The sequence below is a fragment of the Camelus bactrianus genome, chromosome 2 (assembly GCF_048773025.1).
Source record: "Camelus bactrianus isolate YW-2024 breed Bactrian camel chromosome 2, ASM4877302v1, whole genome shotgun sequence".
NCBI lineage: Eukaryota > Metazoa > Chordata > Mammalia > Artiodactyla > Camelidae > Camelus > Camelus bactrianus.
Window position 1 is genome coordinate 107,086,626 of NC_133540.1, and position 22,626 is coordinate 107,109,251.

At 33.5% G+C, this 22,626-nt stretch overlaps 1 protein-coding gene across 1 annotated transcript in view; it reads right to left on the reverse strand.

The window, feature by feature from the left end:
* Positions 1-22,626, reverse strand: part of NSUN7 (NOP2/Sun RNA methyltransferase family member 7) — a 34,717-nt gene continuing 12,091 nt past the window's right edge. The window contains exons 5-12 of the mRNA XM_074348851.1: positions 18,279-18,431; positions 17,768-17,951; positions 16,456-16,666; positions 12,803-12,946; positions 9,752-9,853; positions 8,083-8,200; positions 3,066-3,189; positions 1-2,556 (exon numbers count right to left, since the gene is read on the reverse strand). Of these exons, the coding sequence (XP_074204952.1) occupies positions 1,918-2,556; positions 3,066-3,189; positions 8,083-8,200; positions 9,752-9,853; positions 12,803-12,946; positions 16,456-16,666; positions 17,768-17,951; positions 18,279-18,431 (1,675 nt within the window). The 3' untranslated portion in view covers positions 1-1,917. The remainder of the gene's footprint in view (positions 2,557-3,065; positions 3,190-8,082; positions 8,201-9,751; positions 9,854-12,802; positions 12,947-16,455; positions 16,667-17,767; positions 17,952-18,278; positions 18,432-22,626) is intronic.

Here is a 22,626-nt window from a genome sequence, read left to right on the forward strand (position 1 = left end):
TTAATGAATGAGTGGTTTAATTCAAAATCTCCATATACTTATAAAGAGAAAAATAATTTACTGACAAGATTCATGTTATAAGATACTAAAAATAAGTGTTTAAAGTTATGACATGACTTAAATCACATGCTGCTATAGAAATCAGAAAAATATCCTGAACTATTTCATAACAGTAATTAGTTTCTTTATAACTGATTACAGAAAATAAAAATCTCAGACCTGCTACTTTTGGACAATGGAATACTCTTCAGCCTGGGGTAGAGGGAAGACAGCAGGAAATGGACAAAAGATTCCTGAGATAAAATACCAGCTCTTTACTGAACGAAGTTCAGTTAAGCTGCACTGGCCTCCCGGAGACATGAGATACTCCAGGTCAGAGAGGGGGAATAAGAAAAAAAGTACTATAATTTTTAGAGCAAAGATTATACAGTTTCTGATTTTTGAAATCAGTAAATAAGCTGAGCATTTAAAATATTTCTGTGTTTTTTAAGACTCATAATTAATATGAGAATTCTTTTGGGATTTAGAAATAAGTCTGGTTCAATTATAAAAAGTCATGTTTCCTTTCTTCACTGACACATTTTACTGATAAATGTAAATCTTCAGTTAAAAAAATGTATTACTACTAAAACAAAGTTCACCATTTTTTATCCTTCAAGTGAGAAAATTATAGAATGTTAGAGCTGAAATAGACCTAAATATTCATCTTGAAGAGGATAAAATCCTATTAAAATCATGCCACCTGAAATTTATGAATTTACATAACACTATTCAACATAAAAGGTTCTGAAAACAGAACTTTAAATTCAAAGTTTATGAATGTGTCTATGAACATTTCTTCAAACAATAAAACTTATAGTTGTAACTTTTTAATGTTAATTTCTGTTGCCATGATGAAAAAGAGCCAATAGACCCAGAAATGATAATCATAACCAATTCTTGAAGGCAACTGATAATACAGTCAAGATGAATTGACTTAATATAATTAAAATAGTGCTACATATATTTTAATTGCACATCAGAAATGATTTACCCAAGTTTAATTACTGTGTGCCATTTGAAATGACCATTTAACCTGATCTTTGAATAGAATCAGAAATTTGTAAAGATTTCTTCAAAAACAGGTGTGTCACTTGTATTCAACAGTTTTGCCTCTTCCTCAGAATTACTATTTAGATGGAGGTTTGCTTACAGTCACTTTTTTACAACAGTATTTGGCATAAACAGAAGGAAGCGCTTACGTTCAATCTGCCCTGGATCCTGGAAGCTCTTCCAATGAGAAACAGTCTTCACTCTGTGAAGAGACATTTGAACTACCCACACCTGGAAACTTGGCACTTCCTGTTCTTCCTACTCAGACTCAACCTCAGTCACATCACAAAAGCTCATAATATCCCCTGTTTAAAGAATATTTTGATGTTTAAGGGAAAAAAGTCAACCTTAATAGTGTTGAAATGTTAAACTACAGCTGACTAGATACGGAAGGGCACTGAAGTCAGTGTGAGAGCACCTTTTCCGTATCTATGCTTTCTAATAAACTGCCTCACAAATTAATTTCTAAAAGGGTATGTTATAAGGCACAGTGTTTCCCTTCAGGAAAACTTGTTGCTGCTTTCTTTTAAAACTAGTGTCTTAAGTCCCGACTGAAAATTAACAAGAGTGAGACACGGAGTCTACAGAAGGACAGTCTAAAGCAGACCAGCACCCAGCTGTTGAAATCTCTGAATTCTGCTTTGCTTAATTCACATACATTATTCTCATTTGTCTTAATTCTCTTGAAGGTAATAATCAGATTTAGAAGATACTAAGTGACCAAAAGAATGAGTACTTTGTGTAGGGATATCTAACCTTCAGAGAAATATCAGACTTTGAAAAAAAATTCAACTACTCTTGACCCCTGTAAAACACACAGGACAGTCAAAGCCATGGTTGAGGACGTCTGGGTAGAGAGGAAGGTAAGTTATCTTTAGGCTTTTCCCCACTTCTGGGTACTGATGGTGTGGAAAGATAGCCAGGCATGACAGTCTTGGGCCCAACCCAACGACAGTAAAACTGTTGAGTTGGTACATGAGACCTGATCCCTTGGGAACTTGAAAATGGCAACATTACTGGAGGCAAAACAATCTCTATGGGTTTCAGTGCAATCATTCTATCTTCTGGGCGAGGTCTCACAAAGTTTGTCAGCCGTTCATAGGGTCTGGCGGGAGGTATGTTCTTCATAAACGTAGGCGCTAAAGGATTGGTGGTGGGTTTGTTGGTTTTTCTGACCTGTGGAGAAGAACCCACTTGATTTGTATTTTTCTGTGGAAGAGACGTTTTTGTCGTTAATGCCTCTGACCGATTAGCATTTGCATTAGTTTCTCGACTCAGGAACTCAGCAATTTTCATTTGGACGCTGTTATTATCAGCAGTGGGAGCTTTTGGCAGTGGTGTTTTTGATTTTTTCTTCTTCTTTTCCCGTTTTGAAGGTTTACCCAACTCAATCCCATCCAGTAGACCCTTTGCTGCAGCGCGGGCCAAAACATCTTTCACAGACACTGTCTCAGATGGGTCCCGCTATAATTAAAGAAGCAGTTACAAAGTGTCAGAGTTAACTATTACTGTGTATATTATAAATATTTATCAGTGTTTCAGTAAAAATAGAAGAGTATCTTTATTATACTAAAAGAAATGTTTTTAGGCCTTAGTCTCTCTCTCTTTCTATATATATATACACACATATATATATATATCTCCCCCATAATATATCCCATAAGCCTCAGGAAATGACTTTCTTAGTACTTAAACTGCCCCATTTGTGAACCTGATAGGAAAAAAAATTATAGAGCTTATTTGTTATCCACAGATAAACTAGGTGCTTAGAGAAGTGGGAAAGACAGTGGGCAAGGGAAGAACACTCAGGCGAAGAATAAAAACAAAGACAGCGATTTTTGTCACACAGTAATAATTTTCCTGCCTTTTAGCTATTTATGAAATAAGCACACCATTTTTCTTAGGTTCCTCTTATGAGGCTTTGTTGTTTCTTAATTCCTAAGTATGACATGGATTCGTATTTTTTTCCTTACCTCCCTTGTTAGAACAGAAAGAAAACAACCATTGGTAATTTCAGATGGTTCCATTCTGAAAAATTTGTCAGTGGACAAATGTATTTCCTTCAAGGAGCACAGTGGAAGAACAGGAGGACTAAGCCTGCAACAGATAACAGCAAACAAGTAATAGTTAGAATAGCTTATTTGCCAATCAAGGGAGACAGTAAGCTGCAACAAATTTTCTTTATTATGTTTTACCAATTGTTTAAACAAAAATTCCAAATAAGAATAAAATGTCGAAGTAGTACAATACTATTGTAAATTAAAAGCTCTATATTTCATGTTGCTAATAATTTATTACACTTCCCAAGTTTTCCATCTTTAAACAACTATGCCAAGGATAGCAACCTTTCAATATATTAAAAACTCTTCCCCAAGTCACTAATGTGTTAAAAAAAAAAAAAAAAAAAAGGGGCTTCCATTATCAAAACAGGTAAATACATATAGTAATCACAAAGGTATAATCCAAAAATTCCGTTATTTCCTCATGTCAAAATACAAAAAGTATGACTTCCTTCTTTTGGTTACTTTTTGCACAATTACAATATAAAAATACTCCTATGACTACATTATTCTTCTCAATCACTTTGTGAATACTAACAGATGAGTTAGGAAGTATTCAAGAAAGTATATAACATACTTCAATAAAAAATCAAATAAATTAAAAATAAAAAAAAAGAAAGTACGTAACAAAGAGTTTGTGTCAGAAATATAAAAATCTCTAATCACTAATATGTTTAAAATAAAATTTTGGTTTTTATATTTAATATTTCTCATTCAACAGTAAAGGGTTCATTCATAAATAATAATTCTTATATTCCCATGCTTTTAAAATTAAAACATTAAATCAATAAATACTTTTCCATATAAATTAAAATATCAGGAACTCTTATTAAATTTGTATATTATATTCTGAAATTTAACACTATTTAAAATTTATATTTATTCACTCATTATTTGCCAACTATGTGCAAAGCACATAAATGTTAATTCTCTTATATAGTTTACAATTTGGTTGGAAAAACTGTTATATAATAATATAAAGAAGACGAAATAAGAATGCTGAGCCAAGTAGAGACAAAATTATGTAGGAGTACAGAATAAGGTGCAGGTAACTCTGGCAATGGGAGATAGAAAATATGAAGACTTCACAGAGGAAGTAGCATCAGTGCTGTGTCTTGAAAAATAAGTAGGTATCCAATAAGGCAAAGAAGGGTGATTTCTAGACAGAAAGAAGAATATGAACAAAAGCACAAGTGTTGTGAAGATCTATGTTCAGGGAACGGCAAGCATTTCCATGTGGCTGAGGCAGAGAATGAGGCAGGGGATGCAGAGGTCACTTAGGATGCAGGTAGACACACTTGACCTCAAATGACATGCCAAAGAGTGGTAAATAGTGGTGCTTAATAAAATGTTTATGCTGAACTAAGCTGAAATATAATAGCTGTGCAGGTTCTAAAGGCAAGAGAGCTAATCACTCTGCTTACCAACCTTATAACTAACAAACTGAATTTCTGAGGCTTGTTCATATATGTTCTCTACACAAATAGAAATCATCAAAAAAACTATTCACTTATATATGAGGTAAAGAATACATTCTGAAAATAATTATTTCTTACTAATGTGGAACATAATTAGTTTCAGAATATAAATATGAATGTTGGGATTTTTGTCAATTTGATACATTTCTAGCACCTAGAAGAGTGCCTGGTATATAGTAGGTATTCAACAAATATTTATTTAATAGACTATGATATATTCTATCTACATACATGCTATCTTTTCTAATGATAATAATAATCCACAATCAATACTGGTTAAGTTAACTTACAGAAATTGACTCTGCATTAAAAAAGTATTTCCAAACCCCAACTTATAGCTCATTTCTTTGAATAATAAGTTAATATTCAAGTCTCACTCATAACTGACTTAGAGAATGACACTGGGGATTTTTTTGAGTTGGTGATATTTAAAGAGATTTTTGGATTCACAGTTGATCCTGGAATGGGTGAAGACTTGAAGATGTTGGAATGAGGTGAGTGTATTCTGCACATGAAACAGACATATTAGGGGGTCAGACACATGGACATTCTCTGAGATATCTAACATGCTAGGCCACAAAACAAGCCTGGGTAAATTTAAGACAACTGAAATCATATCAAGTATCTTTTCCAACCACAATGCTGAGACTAGAAATCAACTATTAAGAAAAAACTGTGAAGAACACAAACATGTGGAGATTAAACAATATGCTACTAAACACCCAGGATGTTACTGAAGAAATCGAAAAGGAAATCAAAAGAATACCTAAAGACAAGTGAGAGTGAAAACAGTGATCCAAAACCTATGGGAAGCAGCAAAAGCAGTTCTAAGAGGGAAGTTTATAGCAATACAAGCTTACCTTAGGAAGCAAGAAAAATCTTGAACAACCTAACCTTACACCTAAAGCAACTAGAGAAAGAAGAACAAACAAAACCCAAAGTTAGTAGAAGGAAAAAAATCATAAAGGTTAGAACAAAAATAAATGAAATAGAGATTAAAAAAAATAGAAAACATCAATGAAACAAAAAGCTGGCTGTCTGGAAAGATAAGCAAATCTGATAAACCTTAAGCCAGACTCATCAAGAAAAAAAGAGAGAGCCCAAATCAATAAAATAAGAAATGAAAAAGGAGAAGTCACAACCAACACGACAGAAATACAAAGGATCATCAGAGATTACTACGAACATCTATATGCTAATAAAATGGACAACCTGAAGAAATGGACAAATTCTTAGAAAGCCACAGTCTCCCAAGACAAAACCAGGAAGAAATAGAAAGCATGAACAGGCCAATTACCAGTACTGAAATTGAATCAGTAATTTTAAATCTCAAAAAAAAACGAAAGTTCAGGGCCAGATGGCTTCACCAAATATTTAGAGAAGAGTTAACTCCTATCCTTCTGAAACTATTCCAAAAAAATTGCAGAGGAACAAAAACTTCTGAACTCATTCCAAGAGGCCACCATCACCCTGATACCAAAACCAAACAAAGATATCACAAAAAAAGAAAATTAGAGGCCAATATCACTGATGAACATAGATGCAAAATCCTCAACAAAATACTAGGAAACTGACTCCAACAATGCATTAAAAGGATCATACACCATGGTCAAGGCACATGAAAAAATGCTCAATATAGTTAATTCTCAGAGAAATTCAAATCAAACTACAATGAGATATCACCTCACACCAGTCAGAATGGCCATCATTAAAAAGTCCACAAACAATAAATGCTGGAGAGGGTGAGGAGAAAAGGGAACCCTCCTACGGTATTGGTGGGAATGTAGTTTGGTGCAGCCAGTATGGAAAACAGTATGGAGATTCCCTTAAAAACTAAAAATAGATTTACCATATGATCCAGCAATCCCACTCCTGAGAATATAGCTGGAGGAAGCTCTAATTTGAAAAGATACATGCACCCTAATGTTCATAGCAGCACTACTTACAACGGCCAAGACATGGAAACAACCTAAGTGCCCACTGAAAGATGACTTGCTTGAGATGAGGTAGAGTATATATACAATGGAATATTATTCAGCCATAAAAAGAATGAAATATTGCCATATGCAGCAACATGAATGGACCTAGAAAATACTATACTTAGTGAAGTAAGTAAGAGAAAAACAAATACTATATGATATATGTGGAATCTAAAAAATAATACAAATGAATCTATATACAAAACGGAAACAGACTCACAGACAGAAAAACAAACTCATGGTTACCAAAGGGGAAAGAGGGTGGGGAGGTATGAATCAGGAATATGGGATTAATTAAAATAGGTAAGCAACAAAGATTTACTGTATAGCACAGGGAACTATATTCAATACCTTGTAACAACCTATAATGGAAAATAATCTGAAAAAAATACATACATAACTGAATCACTTTGCTATATATCTGAAACTAATATGATATTATAAATCAATTATAATTCAAGTAAAAAATTAGCAATAAAGAAAAAATCCAATGAAATAAAATACTATGATGTTCCTCTATTTCTGCCATATTACATTCTTAGAAACCTTATCCCTGGGGGACAAATCAAGCCATCCACACTGATGAATTTGGTTATATTACCTGCAATAATTCTCTTTGCCACTAGATGGGATTTAGCTAACTGTGTTGAGAAGCTCGCAGAAATAAGGTTGGCTGTTAGCTACTAAAGATAGTAACTAAATAAGGAAGTGAAGAAAGAAGGGAAATATAAGTGTGATTAACATGTCCACTTGTGAATCCACAAAGAAAAAAATGTAAGATTAAAAAGAGGGAGCAAACTATATACACATTAAGATCCTACTATAAGAATTACAGGAATAGTTCAGCTCAAGAGAAATAAGTCAAAAATAGGAGGAGACATTTTTATCTAAGAATATGTGATGCCAGTCTGCTGGCATCACATATTCCTAGACTTACTCCTTATCTTGATGTCCACAGTTCAGATGAAGTATTACTGTTCTTCTTCCTGCCCTTAGTTTATGACAGTATTTTACCAAGAAGCTATTATAGTTATTTGGGCTATTTTATCTCAGTCCCTGTGGGTGCCAAAAGCTAAAAGGGTCTAAGAAACATATGTTTTCAGATAATAAGCATCCAATTTTCTCTCTACTTTCTAAGGCTATTTTATACTCTTATTTTTCTTCTACTGAAGCATAGATGTATCTAAAACTCAGGGTGTAAAGTTTAGACTCAATTTATCCAGAAATCAATCAAGTCAAAGCCCAAATGCGTTTAGCCTTATTTAACAATAACAAGAATCTTTTAGTGTACAAGAGAATGCTCCTGCCAAGTCATTGTAAAGACTAAAGAATCTAAAGTTTTAAGAAGTTAAGCTATTTGGTCATATTAAAGTCTAACAAAAAGGAAGTGAAATGTCTTCTCCTTCTAACTTAGAAATCATAACTTTCAAAAATATTTGGTCGAGTTGTTTAGAAGAATCTTTACTTTCTTACCTATAAGGTTGTACTTTAATCCCATGGTCTTGAAATTCCAGTGCTTTCTTAACAACAGCTTCATTTTCTTCTGGATAAACTGAGCATGTGCAGTAAACAATTGCTTGAGCTCTAGTAACTATATTTAAAGAAGACGGAATTAATATAATAACCCCATTAACAATCCTAAACAAATCTGCTATGCTTGCAAACACCGGTTTATACTAATACCACATGGTTTTGATAGGAATGATTTCTATAGATGCTTGCTTGGCTCCCCTTTAAAGCATGGGTTGCTTAGTAATGCAGCCTGTGCGAATAATTAAAATAAATCTAACTGGATTGTATGGAAATTGAAAATCCAATCCATGTGACCAATCTAATTACAAACACAAACAAATAAATTCTACAGATTACCATAAACTTGATACTTTCAGCCATTCTTCCACAAGCCATAACTAGTTAAAAAGGACTCTAGAAACACACAAGACTTAGATGAGAATCCCAATTCTGTTACTGCTACATGAACCTAGGAAAATTAATTAAACTCTCCAACTCTTCAACTGTAAAATGAAGTAATATTACTACCTGCAACTGACCCACTTACTCATACTTACCAAACACCTACTATGTGCTAGGCACTGTTCTAGCCATTTGGGATACACAGACCAAAAAAAAAAAAAAAAAGCCCCAGGGGCTTATTTTCTGTTTCATTGACATGATAAGATATAAACAGGAAAATTACATAGTATTAGAAGGTGAAAAAAAGCTATGAAGAAGAACAAAGCAGATATGGAGGACAGTTAGTTTCCAAAGGCGGTACTATAATTTTAAATAGATTAATCAGAGAAAGAATTTTTAAAATGTATTATCTGCCAACTTCCTAACCTTCCAACCAACTCATTTCATAGATCATATACATACTATAATATTCAAATTAATGTTTATTAGTAGCATCAATCAAAAGAGTAGACCACCTCTGTGTTTTCTGTTTTGCCTTATTTCTATTTCATGTATGCTATATCTTTAGGTATTAGATTACCTATATCCTATACTTACCCTCGAGACTTTGAAAGTCAGGATTTATCTGCACTCATATCCCTAACATCCAGCCTAATGCCTGACTCACAGTAGGCATTTGATAAACATGCACTGAACTGATAAATGTTTATGTAATTTCTCAGAGAATTCTAGATTTCCATACCCATGTGTGGAAGAGCAGTGACACCCAAAATCTAAATGGTAGGCTACAGATAGGCTTTATCTGTAATTGCATCTCTCTATTTTCTTTTTAGTACTAAGAGAAATAAGAGTTTGATTAAAATTTGGATTGTAGAAGAGTTGTTAGGGGCAGGTACAATGACAATTGAAAAATTATATCAAGTAAGAAAACAAAGAAAAGAAATAGAGAAAATGAAACTGTCCAACAATAAATGTACATAATTATTTCACTTCAGCATTAAGAAACTGTTCATTGTTCTTGCTAACCTCTTAAAAATGATAGTAAAGCATATAGTTTTAAGACTTAAATTGGTAAAAAACAAATTGACAGTTGAAGGCACTAAGACTGAGTGTTCCAGAAAATTCACTCATGGTTCACACATCATTGCCCAATTATAATAGATAAATTAAGTATTAATGTTTCTCAGATTTACAACATATTTTCAGGTTGCACTGATAACAAACTTACATTTCATTGCATGTGTTAGCTGTTCATACTGCTGTTGAGCAAGAACATGAAGTTTATCTTCTGATGTGCCTCCTTGGGAGAAATCTTTAAGTAAACCTGTATCTAAAAGCAAATAAATGCTTTTAAATATATCACTATTAGATGTTTTTCATATATTGCTATTGTCACATTATTTAATTTTTAAATATTTTCCCTACTAATGAGAGTTTTCATGGAAAATATTTATAAAACTGAATAGTATTATAAAAATGCTGACTTAAATTTTTTAAAAATGAATTGATAAAGGTAATTTTGCTTGGTTTCAATATTAGTTTTCCTTTTTTCTCCAGGTTCTCATGAGATAGTTGTCCAACTAGCCAAAATTAAGTCATTTAGGTACAGAAGTAGAATGCAGTCCGTCTGGAGACTACTAGAGGGAAAAAAGATTTATTTTCCAAGGTAGAAACTGATGGGCTATAGTCAGATCTGAGTAAGAAAGAACACAAAAGGATACAGTTAAAAACATTAACTTACTAAAAGAAATTTTGGAAGAAAAAACTTCAGGGAAGCAAACGTGCATCCTCATAATAGATCAAGAAACAACAGATCAAGAAATTTGTACAGTAATTTTTTTAAATTTCAAAAACTATTTTTAACATATTTCTTCATAATATTAACTAAGATACTGAATACTACTTTATGTAGATTATTTTATTCAGCAATCCTGTGAAGCATTATCATCCCTTTTAACACTGAGAGAACTATTCAAGCATACACACATTAAACAGCTTGTCTAAGGTTACATAGCTACTAGTTTAGAGCCAGGTTCTAGCTCAGAAATCTGACCAGAGTCCAAACTTCTAACCTCTGTTTTATTCTCCTCTCAGTAACTTCCTGGAATGTGGGAGCCAATTATTTATACCATATATTTGACTGTTTCCCATCCAAGTTATATCACTAAAGGTTAATTAAACTCCATTTCTTCCCGATTTAGTTTTACACTTCACATTTTTCTAAATCTATTCACTACTTTTTAAAGGACTATTTATACATTATTATACTCTAAAACTGTATCAGTTTGCCTTTTTCATTCCATTTAAAAATAAGTCCAAGTTGTTAGCAAAGACCAACTTCATATATTCCTCAAACATGATTTTTATGATAAGCATTCTAAAAATGGTTGTAATATTTTTCAATGTTAAAGTGGTTTTCAAACTAATTCATGATTTTTCATGGATCTAAGTCTTTTAGTTTCATCCCCACTAGATCTATGACTAGTATTTCTATAACCACTAGGTCAACAGTTCCTTATTTGCTCTGGCATTACCTCCTCAGAGCAGTTTCCTTCAAAATCCTCCTTTTTTTCTGGGCATCCCAAAGACCACCTCTAGGCTTATCCTCACCCCTTCACCAAGGTTTTCAAAATATTACCACTATCTAGGAGGCATTTTACTCTCTCTCCTTCTGTCATTTGTAGTTCCCTTTGGGCTCTTGCCCCCAGCCTCTCGGTTATTTTTACCCATGGTTTATTGTATTCTGCATTTCTGCTGCAAGATGCCCAGGAAAAGGCCAGAAAAGGCCAGAGTCTCCTGCTTCTCGTCACTGCAATGCTTACTGCAGCTGCAGCTATTTCTTCCCCTGTTCTTTCAAAAGTCTACTCATTCTTCTTTGATCATTTCCCAAAGTTAGTGTAGGAATTTTCTCCATCTACCATTCTCCCATCTGAGTTCGTTATTCTTCTGTTTAACTCTCTTAGAAAGAAATTTCTTGTAGCAAGACAGAATTCCACATGGTTCAGTGTGCAAGCTCAGTTAAAAGTTGTGCGGTATATGGAATTCTTTGCATGGTGTAGAGCGGAATGTGCTAACTAATCTGAATTTGAATCCCAGCTTCCCCATTTTCTAGCTACATAACCTCAGGCAACTTGCTAAATTTCTCTGAACCTTGGGGTTTTCCCCCCTTTATAAAATAGATAATAAAATAATACTATACTTACAAAGTTATTGTGAATATTAAGTTACAGTGCATGAACACTGCCTAGAGTACGGACTGGGACATAGTTTTACTCAATAAATACTAGTTTCTTTCTCTCAATTTCTTTCTCTCCATTTTTAATTGTCTTTGCTAGAAATAGGAAACAGCTACTCAGCATATTCTGAATGCTAGTGGAATATCTTCTTCATCCAATAGTCTAGTTAACCTTAACTATACCTTTCAACATAAACAAAGGATCATAGTAAGAATCAGTTTTGGTTAATATACTGTGATTAAGAACATGGGGCAGAGCCAGAGCAGTTGTGTTTGAATCCAGGCTCTGAAACTTAACTAGTCAAAAGACTCTGGGAGGCTTCAACCTCTCTGAGCCTCAGATTCTGTATCTATAAAAGAGAAATAATAAGAGTAGCCACTTCATTCAGTTACTGTGAGGATTAGATGAAATAATCCAAGCAGAGTGCTCAGTTCAGTGCCTTACACGTGAGTGCTCAAAAAATGTTAATGTTAAACGGTATTAGAGAAGCAAATAAAATATTCCCAGAATTAATATTTAATCTGAGGTATTCATATGATAAAACATACATACTAGGGGTGAAAGAAGTCTTGAATTTCAAATAGTCTGATTATGATCTAATTGGGATCACCTTAGAGCACAGGCAGGTCTAAATCTGAATCCTAGCTCTGTTACTAACTAGTTACGTGATCTTACAAAAATGAGTGACTCTTTCTGAGTCTCAATTTTTTCATCTATAAAATGCTGATGAATTTTAATGCCCGTATCTTGAGCTCTGGTCTATACCAGAATAGCATACAAGCCAGCATCTGTTCAGATTGCCTACATCACTCCAATTATTAAACATTTTTAATATCTCCCCTGCCCATACCTCACAGAATTGGTGTAAAGATTAAATGAGGTAATGTATGTAAAATACTTTATAACATAGTAAGTGTTTTATATAGGGTAGCTATTCATTAATCAGATGTATCTGATATGTCATTTTAATGATTTTAAACAATTTTATTTTAAAAACATTAACAAATTTCAATAATTTAGAACTTAAAAATTAAAACAAGTACCTTCATGCTCGTTTAAAATGAATTCTACTGGATTACTAATACCCAGTCCTGAACAACGAGGTAGCAGCAGAATAACTTTAACTTTCTGTAATCTATGATCCTTTGATTCAAGGTTAATAAAAGTCTCATGAAGTATTTCAATATCTGGGAGGAAAAACACAGAAAATTAATGTAAAAATATTAATTAAAAATCTTAATGCAGTATGTAATTATACCTATTTATCTTAATTCAGTTTAAATCCTTAACTGCACAAAGTCATTTTAATGTAGTCAGAAAAGAGGGCTATTCTTCTCTGATAATATCCCAAGGTTAATACATGAATTCTCTTAAGAGTTCTTTCTCCTTCACTTCAGACAACAATTTTGAATTTTAATAAATATCTTCTACATAAAATATAATTTAAAGTTCCCATTCTGAACTTCAGATTCTATTTAACGCAATATGATATAGTGGAGGGAAATAGGTTTTGGAGGCAGAAATACCCAAGTCTGACTCCCAACTTCACTATTTACTATCTGTGTGGCTTAATTTCTCTAAGCCTCCATTTCCTTATTTATAAAATAGGATAATAATGCCTACACTTCCTCTAATTGTAGTAAAGATTGAGATAAGGTAGTTAGGCTTAGCATGGTGCCCAGTATATAGTAAATGCTCAGTATTGGTTATTTCTCTTTCTCATTTTTTATCCCTGTTTACATTCTATTTTCCCCAGGAAAAAAAAATAGGTATTTTTAGTAGCATGTATGAGGCACAATCTAAAGTCCCTTAGGGACCTTATAATTTAGTTTAAGAGTCTGCCCTCCCTCGGGTTATAACAATCTGCGACCCTATTTTGAGGCCATCCCTCCACTTCTGCAATGGATCCCATTCCCCTCACCGGCTGAGGAGTCACTCTGGAAACTGCCCTGCCCAACCCTTTTCTCTTGTCTGATCAACTTTTCCCTCTTTCTAGTCTGTCTCTTGTGAAACAAATCTTTTTCAATCAAGTGGGCCCCTTCCTTTTCCCCTTATTTTTAACTTTTATTGGAAAAGTTCAAACATACACAAAAATAGACATAATATGTAATAAATTCTCAAGTACCCATTATGGCGCTTCAACAGAGAGCCACTCATGCCCATATACTGCACCCATTTCCACTCCTCCACATTATTTTGAATCTGTAAAATATTTCACCATATATCTCTGAAAGATAGGAACTTAAAAAATACAACCACATACATTTAAAAAAGTAATTTTTTATTATCATCAAATAATAATGACATCCCGTCATGGCTCAAATTTTCCAAGTTTCACACATGTCAAAATTTTTTTTACAGTTTGTTTGAATCAGGATTTAGATAAGGTATATCATTGCAATTGGCTGACATCTTATTTTAAATTTCTTTTTATTGATAGGTACCTTTTCCACTTTTTCTTATCATTTATTTCTTAATGAAGTATGCTTATTTGTACTACTAGAGTTTTCCAGAGTCTGGATTTTGCTAATTGCTTTCCCAGAGTGTAGTTTAACATGTTCCTGTCTTCTGTGCTTCCTATAAATTAGTAGTTGGATCTTTAGAGCCTAAATAATTCAGGGTTTGTGTGTGTGTGTCACAAAACTACTTCACAAGTGGCGTCATATTCATCCATTAAATTGCCTTTATGGTAACTAGTCATATTCTAATTCTGTCTTCCCTTTTTTATTTGCCAGCGGGAATATTTCTAAAAGAAGAAACTTCTCTTCCTCTACTGCTTGGTTACCCAGTGGCTCCTACTCTCTCTTTAACTAGGTAAAAATTCAAAGGGCTAATAAACCTGAAGTGAAATGCTAGATCATAGGGCATGTATATTTTCAATTTTAGAGATTAATGCTGGTTTTCCAAAGTCACTGTACAACATGTACAGTCCTACCAGCAGTGTTTGAGCATTCCCAATGCTCCCTACCTTGCCAGGACGTTGTACTGCCATCTCTTCAATTTTAATCATTGTGGATATGTGGTATGTTGTGGTAAGTTGTGATTTTAATTGCATTTCCCTGACTGGTAATGGAGTGAGGCACTTTTACATAAGGTTTTTTGGCCTTTATATATTCTCTTTCGTAAAAAGCTCAGTCTTGTCTCTTATATATTTTTCAGTTGGGCTGTCTTCTTTCATATGAAGATTTGTTTAATAGTCTCTGACTTCAGTTGTTTCTTTTGAAAAGTTAATTCTTAGTTTTATTGTTATTTCATTGAAGGTAACATGTATTATCTCCCTGGCTGCTCTTTGTTTTTGGTTTTCAGCAGTTATGCTATGATGTGCTTACTATGTTTTTTATGCATTTACTCTTACTGGAGTTCATAGGGCTTCTTGAATCTGTGGTCTTCATCCATTTTGAAAAATTCCCGGCCTGAGTTTCACATATTGTGTCTTCTCAATTCCTTTTCTCCTCTCTTTCTGGGTTCCCAATCACAACATAACATGAGATCACTGGATCACTGAGTCTCACGTGTCCTTTAGTATCTCTTCTATATTATTCATCCTTTTGTCTCCCGATGGATAGCTTCTTATGACTTGTCAGTTTACTTATTCTTCTTTAGCTCTAATCTACTGTTAAATCTATTTTTTAATTTCATATATTGTAGTTTAGCTCTAATCTACTGTTAAATCTATTTTTTAATTTCATATATTGTAGTTTTCAGTTCTAGAATTTTCTTTTGACATTTTATTACAGTTTCCAGTTCTCTGCTAAAATTCTACTTGTCATTTAGTCTCTTTAGCACATTAATCAGTTATTTTAAAATCCGCATCTGATACCTCCAGTACATGGATCTTCTGTGAGTTTGCTTCTATTGCAGTGCTTTTCTCTTTATTTCACTCATATCTTTCTTCTTTTTTGTGTGATTATTTTTTTATTGAGTGCCACACTGCATTTGAAAAAACTTTAGGAGGTAATATGAAATCTGGGATGTTATTACTTTCTTTCAGAGAGAATCTGTTTTTGCCTCTGCTAGGCAGGTAAGCCTGGGCACTAACAGTCCCAGAACACCTTAAGCCACCTGGGAATTGAGATGATTGGAATCTGAGTTTTGATTCATCAGAGGGCTGATCACTACCGAGAGTATATACTCTTCCGCGCTCCAAGTGAACTTCTGAGTATTTACAAGTCTACCTCTCAATGTTAAGCCCTAAATTCTACTTATTGTCCCTCTGACCCTGTGAATCTATTGAAAGTTTTAGTTTTTTAGCCTCACTGAACCTATAATAAAATGTTATTTTTTTGTCACAGCATGATCCAATGGAAAAATTTTTTTTTGAATAAGAAGCCTAAGGGACTCAGCATCCGGTCCTAGACATTATCTCTGTCCCTTAAGCATGCCTGTGATTGTGTTATTATTTATTAAAACATGATAACTTCTGCTACTTACTTTAATTGTTGTCTGAACATCGAATTATAGTAGCTAAATATCAAGCAATATACCAAAGTGCCAATACATTTATTAATTTAAACTGCAGTTGTTTACTAATATTAAGAAACAAGAACAGCCTGATATAATATGAATTAGTGAGGATTTTAGGAGTATAGTTCATGTATAGAGTTTTACATTACAGAAAGATAACATATGCAAGTGTTTTTTAACATTCTAAATCTTACAGAACATAAACACCAAAGAAAAAAACATTTGTACATACTTTTACATCCCATTTTTGTGAAAAGGTTCTTCAGGTCAGGATCCTTAGCTTGTGATTGTACTCCACACACAAATATTTTTGAGGTATTATTATTTGTTAAGACTGACATATGGGCAACCGTGTACCACGAACCTGTATTGACCATTAAGATATCATCATCCATGTTTAATAAAGCCTTTACAGAATGGACAGCGAGACTTCGAGATTTGTCCTACAAGATAATGGTATGATTAGGATTTCAAAGGGTTTGACGAGAAGCACGTACTGACTTTTTACCTTGAGTTAAAAAAAAGTATTAGATACCTAAACCATCTGAGTTTAAAACATCTTAATATAAAGTTAACAAAGATAAATGATATAAACTGATTTAAAACAACACCCTAACTTTGTTAAGCCTAAATTATGACTATTATTATTTATCTTTTATACAGTGATAAAGCAAAAATCCCCAAAGTGTGATTAATAGATTATTGATGTCCTGCCTTAGTTCCCATTCTTAAGCCTTTGTGAAAATGCACTCAATCTGCTAATGCCATTTTTCCTTTCCCATTACATTATCATCTAAATTGCTGCTAGTTCACAGAAATGAAAAGATGGTTTATAAGCTTAATAAAAGGGGACTACACAGACATTGATCTCTGCTCAACAGGCTGTGACTACAAAATAAGGCCAAGAGACTCTGCCCAAGAATGTGGGTGCAGTGAAGGGATGAACCTTAGAAGACTAAAGTGAATCTGAGGCAAGGATTGGAATCTAAACACATAAAAACTAACTTAACCTAATTTCTATGACCTTTTATTTTTCATTCTACTGAAACCACATTCTACCTCACATTCTCTTCCTGCAATGATAGCCATTACACACATCTTACAAATCAAAGCTTTAAGACAATAGTAAAGAGATACAGGGAAAGTATTATACATCGCATTGTCAAATGTAGGATGGCACTAGCATGTTCCCCAGAAACGGAAGGAAGAAAAGGAATCATTGTACCTTCGCCTGAATTCTCCCTTGGCAAAAATATAGCCTTTCAGCTGCAGGCAATAAAAGTTCCCCCATCTATGGAGTCTAGGAAGGAGAATATGTTTTTTTACCATATGGCCACTTCACATGGGGAAAGGATGCCAAAGTATTACAGGAACACTGATTGTAGGGGCATTAATTTTTATTTCAGGTGAAAATTAGGCCTTATAAACCTCCTTGATAACTTATATAAAATATAACTCACTTGTTAAGTTTTATTTTTAAGTGGAGGAATTCTTTGGGTAAGTAAGATTACTGAGAATCACAATGAAAGAAAATGTTAGTTTACCTGAAATATAAGTTTATAATCTTTGAAAAGATCTGTATTTAGAAGATCACTTTTAAGATGAGATGGAAAAATTAATACATCATAGCAATGTTGATCCACAGCAAAGACTTTGTCATCAATATGCAATATAGATTCGACTTTATTATAGCCTTTTTTCTTCAAACTATGATAAACTTCTTCAGGGCTGTAAATATACAACATTAGGTTGTAATTACAAATATAATACATTAAAATGTATTTAACATTAACATCTTCTCCCTACAATAAATTAAAATATCACTGTATATATTGCATCTAATGGAACTTATAATTTTAGTCAAAAGTAAGTTAAAAAATAGAGACAAAAAATATATTTATGTAATTAATCTGGTAATCTGGTGATAAGATCCTGAACTAAACTATGATTCTCCAATCACTCCCCCACCCATTAAAAAGGTAATATTTCTTATCACATTATTTTGAAAGACAAGTGACTTAAAATATAAATAAAGAATCTGATTAAAACTCTTACCTGATTTTACAAGTATTTATCCAAGCATAAAGCGGCAAAGTAGAGGCCCTTAGTTCCTGGTTCCTAATGGTTTCTGGAAGAATGTGGTAAATTGAAAGGGCATCATGTTTGATCCGACATCTTGCCAATGCCGCAGCCAATTTTGTCTTAAAACTAGAGAGAGAAAAGCCATTCTTGGTGACTACTGCATTGAAGAAAAGACTATCAATTTTCCACTAGAAACATTAACAAATTAGATTTAGAATTTTAACAAATACTTTTATAATTCTATTTCAAAATTTTCAAGTCTAAAATAAAAATTTGCCATATTTAAAAATAGAAATCCAATAATCCTGCTTCTTTTTTCCAGTTTTTGCTACCACTGTATAGTTGTATTATCTCCTCAGATATTTATAGCAATTGCTGGTTGAGAAAAAATTTTATGCAGTGAAAGAGGTGTAGGATTTCGAGTCAGACAAATTTTGAGTGAAATTCAGGCTCTGTCACTTACTAGCTGTGTGACCTCAGGTATGGTACTGAATCTCTCATCAGCCTCAGTTTTCTCATTTGTAAAGTGTGATCGACGTACCTTGCTATTAATGTGGTGATTACCACGTGTGTAAAATACTTAGCACAGTGCCTGGCACATGGCAGGCACTCAATATAGGCCAGTTATTATTATCAGAGGTGGCAACAGTACAGTCTAGATAAGATTAAGGAACTTATAAGAATCTGTATCAAGTCCTTCCCAGTTCTGATTATTCCATGTCTCAAAGTCCCAAATAACAGAAAAGAAAAACAAGAACTGGATAGCATAATACGAAGACTCAATGATTTTTTTTAATCTCATAACCTAAATTTTTAATAAATAAGAATACAGAACTTAGTCTTGATCCATATTCACAGCATTTTCACAATAGGAATTTAATTGAATAATAAACCTCAAGGATAACCTTGAATGAGAAATGACGAAAAGATGCCACAAAAAAAGTCAAGTACCTCGAGAGTGGTGTGTGTGGCTGCAGAAAGCTTAATAAAATAGACAGAGATAGGGATGGGGATGGGGGAAAGGTGAGGGAGAGGGAGGATGAGAACACAGGGGCACCTGGGAAAGATAGGGAAGAGTCACCAAACACTAAGCCTTCTAGGGCTATAATAGAATTAGATTTGTGTAGTGCTATGTCCTAATGTCACAGAGCTACATTAAAAACAATTATATATCAGTCAGATCATTTGCAAATATTTTCTCCCATCCAGTGGACTGTCTTTTAGTTTTATTAATGGTTTCCTTTGCTGTGCAAAAGCTTTTTAAGTTTAATTAGGTCCCATTTATTTTTGCTTTTGTTTCCTTTGCTTTAGGAGACATATCCAAAAAAATATTGCTACAATTTATGTCAGAGTGTTCTGCCTATGTTTTCTTCTAGGAGTTTTATGGTTTCCAGTCTTACATTTAGGTCTTTAATCCATTTTGAGTTTATTTTTGTATATGATGTTACAGAATGTTCTAATTTCATTCTTTTACACGCAGCTGTCCAGTTTTCCCAGAACCACTTATTGAAGAGACTGTCTTTTCTCCATGTATATTCTTGCCTCCTTTGTCAGGGGTTAATATCCAAAATATATAAACAGCTCATACAACTCAACATCAAAAACACAAACAACTTGATTAAAAAATGGGCAGAGGAATTGAATAGACATTTCTCCAAAGAGGACAAACAGATGGTCATCAGGTACATGAAAAGATGCTCAACATCGCTAATCATCAGGGAAACACAAATCAAAACCACAATGAGATATTACCTCACATCTGTCAAATGGCTATCATCAAAAAGAATACAAATAATAAATGTTGGCAAGGATATGGAGGAAAGGGAGCCCCCTACACTGTTGGTGAGAATGTAAATTGGTGCAGCCCCTGTGGAAAATAGTATGGAGATTCCTCAAAAAACTAAAAATGGAACCACGATGTGATCCAGGGATTACACTCCTGGGTAACATTAAAAACAAAAACAAAAAAACACTCATTCAAAAAGATACATGCACCTCAATGTTCACAGTAGCATTACTTATAACTGCCAAGATATGGAAGCAACCTAAGTGTCTATCAACAGATGAACGGATAAAGTTGTGGTATATATATATGTATGCTATACACACACACACACACACACACACACACACACACACACACACACACAATGGAATACTACTCAGCCATAGAAAAGAATTAATATCTTGCAATTGCAACAACATGGATGGACCTGGAGGGTATTATGCTAAGTGAGATAAGTCAGACAGAAAGGCAAATACTGTATGATATCACTTATATGTGGAATCTAAAAACTACAACGTGGCGGGGATACAGCTCAAGTGGTAGAGGGCATGCTTAGCATGCATGAGGTCCTGGGTTAAACCTTCAATACCTCCATTAAAAATAATAATAATAAATAAATAGACCTTATTACCTACTTCCCCCAAAAAACTTAAAAAAAATACAACAAATGAATGAATATAATAAAAAAATAGGAACAGACTCACAGATTTAAAGAACAAACTAGTGGTTACCGGGGGTAGAGGGAATGGGGAGGAGCAATACAAGGGTAGGGGATTAAGAAGTGCAGACTATTACAACAGCATAAAATAAGCTACAAGGATGTATTGTACAATGCAAGAAATACAGCCAATATTTTATAATAACTATAAATGGAGTAAAACCTTTAAAAATTGTGAATCACTACATTGTACATCTGTAACTTATGTAATACTGTATTGTACATCAACTTCAACTTAAAAATAGCAAATGAAAAATAAATTTTTAAAAATTAATTATATAATACATTAATGCACATCAAAGAATAACTAATAGAAAGTGGGTGAGTTACTTTTCTATATTACGCACTGAGATGTTTCTGAGAACAGACTATTTTTGATTAATCAGTCCTTTCAAGTACCTACATAGTTTGAATTTACCATAACAAATGCTATTGATTGAATTATTGAATCATTAAATGAGTTATAAAGCCAGAAAATATTTATGTTGTGTATAGGCAAGGAGTACAGGGAGAAATAATTTTCTAAATCCCAGATTACAAACATTTTGGACTATAGATTTTAATATAATTTAATCATACAAAAAGTAATGTAAAGTATATAGAGAGTTATAAAGATTTTTATGTAAACATACAATATCAGATTGAGGACAAAGACCAAATCCAAATGCAATTAGGATAACAAGACACTTTACTTCTGTAAATTAAATACCCTATGATTACTAAAAGAACTTCTTCCATAGCTGTAAGACAGACTGCAATGATGAAAATGAAGCAAAAATAGCCTTTCCCAACATCCTTGATCAAGAAGTCCATCTCCTGCTACCATGTGAATGTTATGACACAGAGTTGCTTAATTATCTCTTTCAACCATACAGCCAGAGCTTTCTTTCTATATGTTCAATTGTAGTTATATGACTCCTAAGCTTAAATCTTAAATGAACCCATTAGCTACAGGCCAGAATCTAAATTCTTTATCATGATACACAAGGATATTGATAATTTAACCTGAACCAACTCTCCCTTCCTCAGTTCCCCCATCACTCTCACCCATAAATCTATCTCTAATCACACACTGAGCTATTTGCCACTCCTGCTAACATGCCACATCCACTCTCCTCTCTCTGTACTTTGGTTTTCCTCTGTCTCTCCAGCCAGTATGGTTTGAATTCTGCAATCAGATTACCTGGGTTCAAATTCTGATTCCACTAATTAGTAGCTATGTAATTTTACATAAGTTATTTAGTTCCTCTAAGCTGTAGGAACCAGGAATTAGTACCTAATTTACAGAAAGACTGTGAAGATATTTTTGAAAATGTATTCAAAGTTAAGCTATACAAGAAATGGTAATAATTAATATGCTTATTCTTTTCCTACTAACCAAGTACTGTGATAAGACCTGGGCTATAAAGATTAAAAGATGGCTTCTTCCCTTAAGTAATTTATAATTTGGTCATAAAACAGACATATAAACAAACAATTATAGCTCAACATGATGAATGTTATAAGATACATAAAGAAGAGAGTAAATGTATTGGAAGAAGAAGATTCAACCCAAAGAAACTTCTGAGAGAAGGAGAAATATGAACTATTAAAAGAGGAACGAGAATTTTCTAGACCACAAGAGGAGAGAAGACAGACAGAGGACAGAGCACTATAAATGGAGATGTTAAACAGCAAAGCATATTTACAGAGCACAGGGTGGTAAGAAGTCCAGGGCTCAAATCACAAAATATCTCTATTTATATATCATTTATATATCATGCATAGGAAGTGAGATTTTTTTTTCTGCAGGAAATGGAAGATCTTTCAAGGATAGA